Here is a 10189-nt window from a genome sequence, read left to right as displayed (position 1 = left end):
TCTAGGCCTTGGGTGGGGAATCCTGCATATGTTTTCCCATTTAATTCCCAGTACACTATACAGAACAAAGCCAGGTGTCAAACCCAAGTATATCGGGTTCCAAAGGCCATATTCTTTCATAATACCATGCTGCAATTACAAGCCAACAAAAGCACATAAATAAAAATCCATCAGAAGAATAGAAAAGGTAATCATTTCCTGTAATATTTGGCTTATCTCCTCCCTTTATCTGTCAAAGCCTTTCATAAAGACTCTATTTCGGTCTATCTTTTTCAACCCTTCCTCAGTGAAGTATTTACTTCCCTAGGTCCACCATTAGAATGTGCTGTCTACTGAAGTGTTAGCCCCTTGGGAACAGGGATTGCCTTCTGCTATGTGACACTCGGCACACTTTAGCTGCTCATTAAATGTCTGATTTTTGAAGTTGGCAAATCCAAGAGATGTTTGTTGGTCGCTGCTTCCCTTTCTAATTTCCTTTCTTTCCTTGACCCAGGCTAATAGATCCCGAGATCTTGGTGCCATCGTTTACTGTGTTGGTGTGAAAGATTTCAATGAAACACAGGTATGACCACGGATTTCCTCAGGTCTGGAGAATGCTCAGCTTGTGAATGATGGAGAATATGTGCATTCAGGACAGAGGGTCCATCAACAGGATAAATACCCTTTAGCTAAGTTATTTTTCTAGAAATGCTATGCAGGACTTAACTGGATGTGGAAAGATAGGAAGTCATTGGTTGATGCACTTGGGGTCTTCAGTGTTAAAGTGCCAAAATGTTAAAAGAGATCTGAATTAACATGGAAAACTTGTTTTATTAAAAATTTAATTTGAGAAGTATTTTTTTAGTCCAAACAACAAATCTTCCTTTTACCCATTAAAAATGTGATGCATTTTCAAAGTGAAAATATGGAAATAATGGGACAAATAGGCAAAAAAAAGTGTGTACAAAGTATACCTAAACAAATTGTAAAAACTTGCTAACAACCTAAATAAGTGTTCCTCAATGTAGTTCATAATTTCATTTTGTTTTAATAGCATAGCAAAATGCTCAGGATATATTGTTAAGTGAATAAAATGAGATTACAACGGAATGAGCATAGCACGTGCCCACTTTTAAAATAAATATTTGTGGACTTGTGTAGAAAAACTATGAAGATCCATATCTATCAAATTGTGAATAAAGATAGATGGGTAGATTATGAGTAATCTTTGTTTCCTTTTTACTTTAACTGCCTTGGATTTTCCTAAATTTTTGCAAGAGTAAGTATCACATTCTCAGTCAGCAAAAACAAAAAAAGACATTATTTTTTGAACCATACATTGCCGGCTCTGACTCTGACTGTGGCAATCACAGAACTACACAGAGATTTGGGCATAAAAAAGCTCAGAGATCAGCTTCTCCTTGCCTTTGGTCCTCAGCTCCTTATAGCAGCAGCAGCCCAACCAATGCAAAGGCCCTTTTCTTAACGAGTGGTTTGGGTGAAAGGTTAGGGCTCCCATTCACTGGCTTCACCAAAACTTGAATTTATTTTTAAAGTTGCTCTGAAAGGAAACTTGAGTCTGTTTGATTTGAATAAAGTTACCAACAGGAATTTGGGTGAATGGAAGAAAAATAAGCCAATGGCCTATCCCTAGATTCATAAGACTCAGGCCAAACGTTCATCAGGCTGGCCACGCTTAACCTCTCCTCCCAAAAAGAGCAGTATTAAAACAAACATAAAAGCTGAAACTGACCCTCTGGGCCTGCTCCGGAGAGACTGCTGGTAAGCTTATTATTACTGAAGGCTTTTCAGAGAGGCCCCTGCAGCCCAGTAAAATCCTCCTGGTCCTTTGAGTTCTGGAAGGATGAGTCCCCTGACCCCAGTGGCTTTCCTAAATTCCCCATGTCCAAGCCTGACATGTTTCCGTGTGTTCGCTGTGTTCTCAGCTGGCCCGGATCGCAGACAGTAAGGATCATGTGTTTCCTGTGAATGACGGCTTCCAGGCTCTGCAAGGCATCATCCACTCAGTGAGTAGAGCACGTCTTCTGAGATGGGACGTCCAGGCACCTTCTGCCCCTCTGTGCTCCTAATACTCCAGTTCATCTCTCCAAAGCTGGTGATTTTCCTGCCTGAGAGAACATCTTTTCATGTATCTTAGTGTTTGCCACGCCCGCCTCTCCCTTCTGCTTTCATGCATATCTTTTCTCATTTTCCTGTGCCATTTCTACCCTACAATGGAAAATTAAAAATTGGGTGGAACTTTGCTCTGCCAGTGAGCCAAACTTCAGTCAGTCCTCTTAGGTCGCTTACAGGGCATACCATAGCACCCTGTGTTCAGTCACGACTGGGAAGGCTTCAACGACCTCAGCTTTCCCGGCTGACTCTGAGCACAGGCTGCCCCCAGAGCATTTGCAGACCAGACCTAGATCACTTGGCTATGGGAGACACCTTAGACCAGGCACTCTTCTTCATAGCTGTAGAAAACATGATCTGGTCTGTGATCTGGGAAGCAGCCTGGGCCTCAGGAATTTTTTAAATCTCCCCAGTGAGTCTAATGTAGAGCCAAGCTTAAGAACCACCTTTAGATGGATAATCCCAAATGACGTGCTCCATTGTTCTTTGGAAAGTCACCAGCCCTCCTTTACACACACAGGTTGCTTTCCTGGCCTGTGTGTGTAAAGGAGGGCTGGTGACTTTCCAAAGGACGCTGGCCTCCAGGTCTCTCTTTTCTGCCTTCTACACACAGGCCAGACCCTTGGAATATCAGACCCTGGTCTTTAAAGCCTCAGCCGCAAATCAGTGTGCATACTATCCAGTGACATGACATCCTGAGGTGGTGTCGCTTCCACCTTTAGGTTTCGTGACCAGACAGGCATCGCACAGTCTTCACTAGAAGCTCACCAGGCTTCAGAGGATCACTTCCCTCTTACAATGTCAAGGGGTCTTGACCTAAGGGTTAGCAGCTGGGGGCTCAGAATCTACCAGCTTCCTTAGACCTACCTAGGAGACCTCTGGCATGGCTGTGCCTCCATGCTACCTCTCCCTCCAAGGATTGCTGGGAGCTGTGACAGGATGGAAAGCAGAATGAGAAGAATCTCAGAGCTAGTTAGCACAGAGTTTAAATGCTGGCCCATGTACTTACCACTTACAGATCCTTGGACATTCTTTCCTTGTTTGGAAAAAGGGTCTTATGATAAGATTTACATCATAGGCTTATTTGAGGATTACAAGGATTACTAATGAAAATACCTAGTATTTTTCCAGACATATGACAGGTACTTTAAGCATGTGAATAATTTTCTCTTCTGCTTCCCTTTTCTAGCATATGGTGAGCGATAATATCAGCTTCGTCTGATCTTCTAAGTTTTTTTTTTATGAATCATGTTTGCAATACCTACTCCCAAGAGATTCTGTTGCAGTCAGTTTGGATGAGCTGAAAGAATCTGCCTATTTTAAATCTCTATTTTTTAAATAAATGTCCCAGATATACTTTTAGAACATTGATATATGTGACTTTAAGTTTTCAGAGTTGTAAAAAAGAATCTCACCTCAGGTTGGGAATTCTTATCTTACGTATGTCTTATTTAAGATGTGTTTGATTGCAAAGAATAAAAACACACTCGAACGACCTTAGCCAGAAACTAGAAATTACTGATAGGATAGAAAAGTATCAAACGCAATTATGGGTCCACAGATGAAGGGCTCTTGCTCTAAACTATTTCTAGGGTCATTGTGGCAGACTTGATGATGTGAAAACAATAACTATAATAACTATATAAAACAACAACCCAAGAAATGAAAAACATGATTAGCAGCAGGATTTGGGGCTGATGATGAATCCTTTAGAGACTCAGAGGTGGATTATTGTGAGCAGGAGCCTGCAAGGAACACCTTGAGTCATTGCAAGACCAGGGGAGGGTGGTGGGTAGCACCAAGGGAGAGATGACATGTCCTCAGCCCACAGGCTGGAAAAGAGCAAAGCATGTTCAAGGGACAATAGCAATACCTATCTACCTGGTAGACAGTTTGGGTAACAGAGCAATAGAAAATAAGCCTGGACATAATCAGCATATGGGCAAGGGGTATAATCACCGAAACAAATGAAATTTAAGAAGATTGTCTGATGGCAGTGTCAGTGTACATAGGAAAGAGACTGGGGGCACCCAGAGGCAGTAGCCCAATCAAGAGGCAGTCATCCTGCCTTCACATGGCTGGATTCCCAATAGGGACAACTCTTAATCTGTTCAAAAATTCTTACGAGCCATACACTTAACATCATCCAAGGGCGGCACCTGTGGCTCAAGGAGTAGGGCACCGGCCCCATATGCCGGAGGTGGTGGGTTCAAACCCAGCCCCAGCCAAAAACCGCAAAAAAAAAAAAAAGCATCATCCAAGAGTTGGTTGCTACACAAATTATAATCTTTGTATCCACATAAATCAGGTTGTCCTTGAGTATTTCAGCCTTAGCAACTCACTCAAACTCAACATGAGTCCAGATGTTTGTAAAAGCCCCCCAACCCCCAAATGGAAATATTTCCAAAGATGTTAAAGAAATTCCAGCAAAACAGTCTCCCACAAAGGGTAAAAAAAAGAAAATTGAGACTTAAAAGTCTCCAGACTTTTAGCTGAATGATAACATTCTTGTGAGCTTTTATCTGGGAGTTATGCTCGTGGTTTTGATCCTTCCAGGACTTGAAACCCATGTTTATGGCAGTTGTTCATTGGTTTGCCTGGACAGAGAAACAGGGACAAGCACAGCAGGCTCATCTTTCTCAAATCAGACAGAAATAATTATGGCCTAAAAGTTGGCTATTTTTAAGAAGTAGGTTCCTTTCCCCTTTTGGATACTGAAAATAAAGCTCTCACCCCCACCACCCCACACCATTTGAAGCATCTATTTCTGCTTGTTTCCCATGGATGTTGTTTTGTGACTGGTTATTTTCTCATAAACTAGGACTGGGCTTAATTATCCAAAAATAATTGCAGAGCAGCCTCTAAGAAGCTCAACAAGTTCACAAACTTTCCTGCCCATACAGCCTATATCTTTTGTTTATATCTTTAAACCTCAGATCAAGATCCAGGAGCTAGTATTTATTCTTTAGTCAAATACTCATCAAAAACCTTTTGTAGTGGGCTCTGACTATTGGGTAACAACGAAAGCACGTAGAAACTCGGTCCTGGTAGAGCTTATAATCTAGTGGGAGAGACACATAAAAACAAGTAAATAAATAAATATATGTAATTAAAATTGTGATGAATTGTATAAAAGAAATAACATGATCCTGAGATTAAAAGGATTGACAAAGAACCCAGGCTCCTTTGAAGAGATGAACTAAAAGATGAAATGGGGCCATCCATTGGAAGAGTGTGGACAGAATGTTCTTGGCAGAGCATGGCCAGAGCATGGTGCATAGGAGAATGAAAGAGCAGAGCTTAAGGTGAAGAGTGGACAAAGATGAAGCAAAGGATTTGGCAGATGAAGCAAAGAATTTGGCAGAGGCTACATCATCGGACCCTCAAAGGCCTTTGTGTTAACTCCAAGGACAATGCGGAGCTATGGCCAGATACAGAATCTGACAACAGAGCAATCAGGCTTGAAATCGAGTCTTGGGAAACCTACACATTGTGACATTTTATCTATATCCTCTAGGGGAAATGAATAATTAAATGCTCAGAATCAGTAGGCCTGTGAAGAAGAAAAACTACTGTGACTTACCGAGCATGTCTCCACCAGCTCCTCTGCTAGGCACTCTACTACCCCTCTCTGAAGAAGGATTTATTATTGAGATTTTACCAGTGAAGAAACTGAGGTGTGAGAAGGTTGTATTGACTGCCCTGAGGCTGCCCTTTCATAATGGTGGAGTGGGAATTTGAACACAGGTCTGGCTCCAGATATCTTGTCCTTTCCATGACACTAGCCATTCATGTCAGGAAAAGGAAAAATCACTGAATAAAATCACCCTTGAATCACCAAGGGCTAATTACCCCAGGCTTAGATTCACCAAGTCCCCACATTCTCTGCTTCCCCAGCCTTTTACTTGTGGTTTGGTCTTTTTACTGGTCTTTAGTCCTCTCTCTATCAGGAAGAATTACTTATGTGTCTAGTTTGTGTAGCGTTTTATTTTTCCAAGGGCTCTCATTTGTTTTCCATTTTAGTTTTTCAACTGCAGAACATGGGGAAACGCTGAAGGAAATTTAACAACTGCAGAGAACTTACTTGGGGACCAAACATTGCCCCTTTATGCCATTTAAAAATCATAACAATGCTGTGAAGTAAATGTTGTTGTCTCCGTTTCACAGATAAAGAATCTGAAGCTCAGGTAACCTGCCCAAGAGCTCTAAGGAGGAAAACAGGATTGGAACCCACTTCCATGGCTCCAGATCCCATGCTCCCCCTGCCCCTACAGACTTAGGAAGGTTAAAATAATAAAAGACCACCATTTGGTCAGTTCTTACTCTATGCCAGGCACTGTGCAAATAGTTTTACATGCTCATTTCCTCAATTCCTCAGAAGCTCCACTTGATATAGATACTATTACCCCTTTCTTACCTCTACTATAGAGATTGACTAACTTGTCCAAGGCCACGCTACATAGTGGTAGTGATCCAGAGGAGACTCAGATCTGTCTACTACACCCACAATGTGAATGGCCTCTGTGCTCTACTGAATAACGTGGGCAGGCCAGAAGCAGCTGCATTTCAGAAAAGAAGACACTGAAGACCACAAATGTGAAGTGCCTTGATGCTTGGTTGTAGCAGAGGCAAGACCAGAACCCCTGTGGCCTGATCTGAATGCATGGTGGGTAGGAGAGGAGCTTCTTGTCTTATACTGCAGGGTGGAGAACACCGCCAAAAATCGCAACTACTGCTCAGAGGGTGAAGTCCCATCACCATGAGAAGCTGGCTGCTTGACACAGGCTCAGAGGGACATCTTCCCTTCCACACTTGTGTGGTACTATCTCCAAGGACCATGATGGTTTTCCTGCTCAATTTTGCAGAATATAATGATAAAATTTTAAGAAAAACTCCGGATGGTTAGAAGATTGTAGCCCTGGAAGCCGGTAAAACTGTAAAGGAGGAAACTACTTTTTGCCTTCTAATGTGGCTTCTTCAGGGAATTTCCACTGACCACAACTGGTGAATTTCACACCAGCCCTCAAGTGAAACCATGAAGCAAAGGTTCAGCAAGGATCCTGGGTCTTTGTTTGCCTTTTCAGAAGTGCTTCAGACAGTGAAACAGGAACCTGCAGAAAACTGGGTTCAAATAACACTGAAACAAGTCAGCAGTAGCTTTGAATCCGCACACTTGGTCCGGTTTCAGCAATGCCAATTCCTCCCAGCTGTCCCCACTTGGAGTGCAATTGAGGATGGTTTCGGGAACCAGGAACACTGTTTGTGAGGAGAGCCCACAGTTGCTGGCACCAAGCCAGCTCTGTGTAGGAGCATTTCCTTGGAATAAATACCAAAGCCTACTTTAGACTTCCTATTAATGAGAGGGTGAGTCAGCACTAGAGCTTTCTGCATGTTGGATCAACAATAAACAAGTATTGAGCAAACCCAACTATGTTTACAAGGATTTCTTGCAAGCTTTGCCGTGAACATCTTTGTTATCAAGGATACTGTAAGAGCAATGAAACTGAGGAATAAATCCATTTCATGGCATATATAAATTTATTTTATTTATAGAAATCAGATCCTGTGCTGATTTCTCTCTTCCACTCACAGGAAGATGGAAGATGCGTAACTCGCTCATCTAGCTCAGGCCAGAGCAAAGCTGTGACAAAAGGCAAAGTCAGTCTTCCAGGTTCCCCTTCCCCAGGTTCCCCTTCCACCCACTCTTCCAAGACCCCACGTGGAACTAAGAGTTTCCTCCAATCAAAATCTATGTCTCATTCCCACAGTCCTGGAATGGGCCTGACTTTATTCAACTAACTGTCTCATGCTGGGGCTGGCAGATGGCAAGGCACATTTCAGCTACAGCAGCTCTTTTCTTAAATCTGATTTACTTGTCATCAAAGGGAACCCCCTTCTCTTCCTTTGCCCATCTGAACCCATCTCCAGGCCTGCCTCAATCTCAAGGCGTTGCTCAGAGTCCTGGTCTCCAACGAGCCTGCGCTGCTCTCTCCTCCATGAGCTCTCTTAGTGGCACCAGTTATTGGAACCACTCGGCACTTGGATTTCTTCCACGCTACATGCCACGGGTCAGATGCTCAGTTGTGCAGTCACAGAGACTGTCCCACATGTCATATTTCCTATGGTGTCCAGCACCGTGCTTTGCATACTTATTAATCATGAAGCAACCAAGAGGACTATATAGCCTTCGTGACCCATGGGAGGCCTACACTGTACGACACATGGGCAATTTCATGGCTCTGTTTCTTGTAAAATACTCTCAGTCCTTCCCTCGCCCTCTCTTTCAAGGTTGGAATCTATAAAAGATGGCATTTGGGGCTCCATTCACATTAGCAGGCCTAGATACAAAACATAAATAGAATCAACTGTAATTTCTGCAGTGAGCAGAAAATCTTTTTCAGAAAAATCATTTGCCTCAGCAGTCTTTAATTAGACTCAGACTTTGCAGACATTCAGGCCAGGCATTATTTCTATTCAGCTTATTAAAAAGGCCAAATGGAATAAAAATTCTCATATCTCAAAAAGACTACAAAGATGACAGAGGGGCCTGTTAAGTTAATCCCAAATCATCACCATTCCTCCTGCAGCTCCTCGTCCTATGTCCAGGAATCTAGTGAGACCTGTGTAAAAGCAACAGCAGAATTTTGGAACAAAATCAACTCCCAAGGAGGGCCACTCGCTTCATATGCAGGAGGTCAGCAAGCTCATCTTACTAAATAACCACGTTTGGAGTTCACAGCTATCTGAGCTTTTCTTCTGAAAACATGACAGAAAAGTGGTTTAGGAAGGGAAAAATGAATCGCCTCACTCTCAGAACCTTTTTTGTCCTACACTCCTTCAAACCAGGTTCTCACTGAGTGTGAAACTAACAGAGGAGAGTAGCATGTTTAAGCACTTTGGGTGCCCTCCCTCAGATAAAAACTTTGGCATGTTTTTAGGATAAGCTCTATTGTTTACAAATCCAGAAATCCTTTAAAAATGTGCTTTTTTGCATGTGAGAGTATTGACTAGGTATAATGTGTTAGTATACTTGAAATCACAATCGGATCCCAGAGAGATGTGTGTATAATATTCTATTTTTATTTTAAAGTGAGATTCTGTGGCACCAGCATGGATCAAGGATAATGTCCATTGTTCACAATAGGCATGCCTCTGGTAGTGCATGGTGGAATTAGTGAGAAAAGGAGACTTTTTAACATCTTATAAATATACTATGGATTAAAGTGTCTCAAAAAATTCATGGGCATGACATTGACTGTCCAGAAGGCTCAGATGAAACAGTTGTATGTCCCAAGCTGCCTGGCTGTTTCCAAAAGCAGTCGTCCCCAGGCTTATCCAATGTGCTTTTCAGTCAGCTGTGAGAAATGTGTGTGGCCCTGCAGTGGGAGCTTGAGCCCCACCCACCAAACATAGACCTCTGTGTATTTCCCGAGTAAGGAGGTCTTTTACAAAGCTGCTCAACTCAGATCTTAGATGGGAGAAATGATGCACTTATGACATTATTGTTTTTTAATAAATGGAGATGTTGAAATAGTCTTCTTGGGAAGGCAGTTCCCAAATACGGTGGTGCTTAAGAAGAAGAAGGAGGTCCTATATTGTACAGAATATGGATTTATATTCAAAAGAACTTGAGATTACACTTATGGGGGAAAGGGAAGCATAGTATATAATATGCTATAATGCCAGCTTATTAAGTCACATGGGAAGTATACCGTTTATACATTTATTTATCTAGTATTCATTAAATTCACACTATGTTCCAGGTTAGGCATTGTGAATATAGCCATGGGTAAAAATAAATCCATTCCTTGCCCTATAATGTTTATAATCCAAGAAGACAAAGACTAATCAATAATATACACACACACACACAGAGACACACACATACAAACACACACACATATGTATATATACACGCACATACTATACTTATAGATGAGGATAAATTCTACGAAAGATGATAGTTTATTTTAAAATGTAGTTGGATAGGCTCGGCGCCTATAGCTCAACCGGCTAAGGCGCCAGCCACGTACACCTAAGGTGGCGGGTTCGAATCCCCAGCCCGGACCCGCCAAAC

General features: G+C 42.2%; 1 protein-coding gene across 1 annotated transcript in view; it reads left to right on the top strand.

Moving 5' to 3' along the window:
* The window catches only part of ANTXR1 (anthrax toxin receptor 1), a 241927-nt gene that overhangs the window by 62598 nt on the left and 169140 nt on the right, over positions 1-10189 (top strand). The window contains exons 7-8 of the mRNA XM_023515283.1: positions 494-562; positions 1926-2006. Of these exons, the coding sequence (XP_023371051.1) occupies positions 494-562; positions 1926-2006 (150 nt within the window). The remainder of the gene's footprint in view (positions 1-493; positions 563-1925; positions 2007-10189) is intronic.

Source organism: Otolemur garnettii, unplaced genomic scaffold, assembly GCF_000181295.1.
Source record: "Otolemur garnettii isolate 467f Iridium unplaced genomic scaffold, OtoGar3 scaffold00068, whole genome shotgun sequence".
NCBI lineage: Eukaryota > Metazoa > Chordata > Mammalia > Primates > Galagidae > Otolemur > Otolemur garnettii.
The sequence above is the reverse complement of the archived record's forward strand: the minus strand, read 5'-3'. Positions and strand labels throughout refer to the sequence as shown.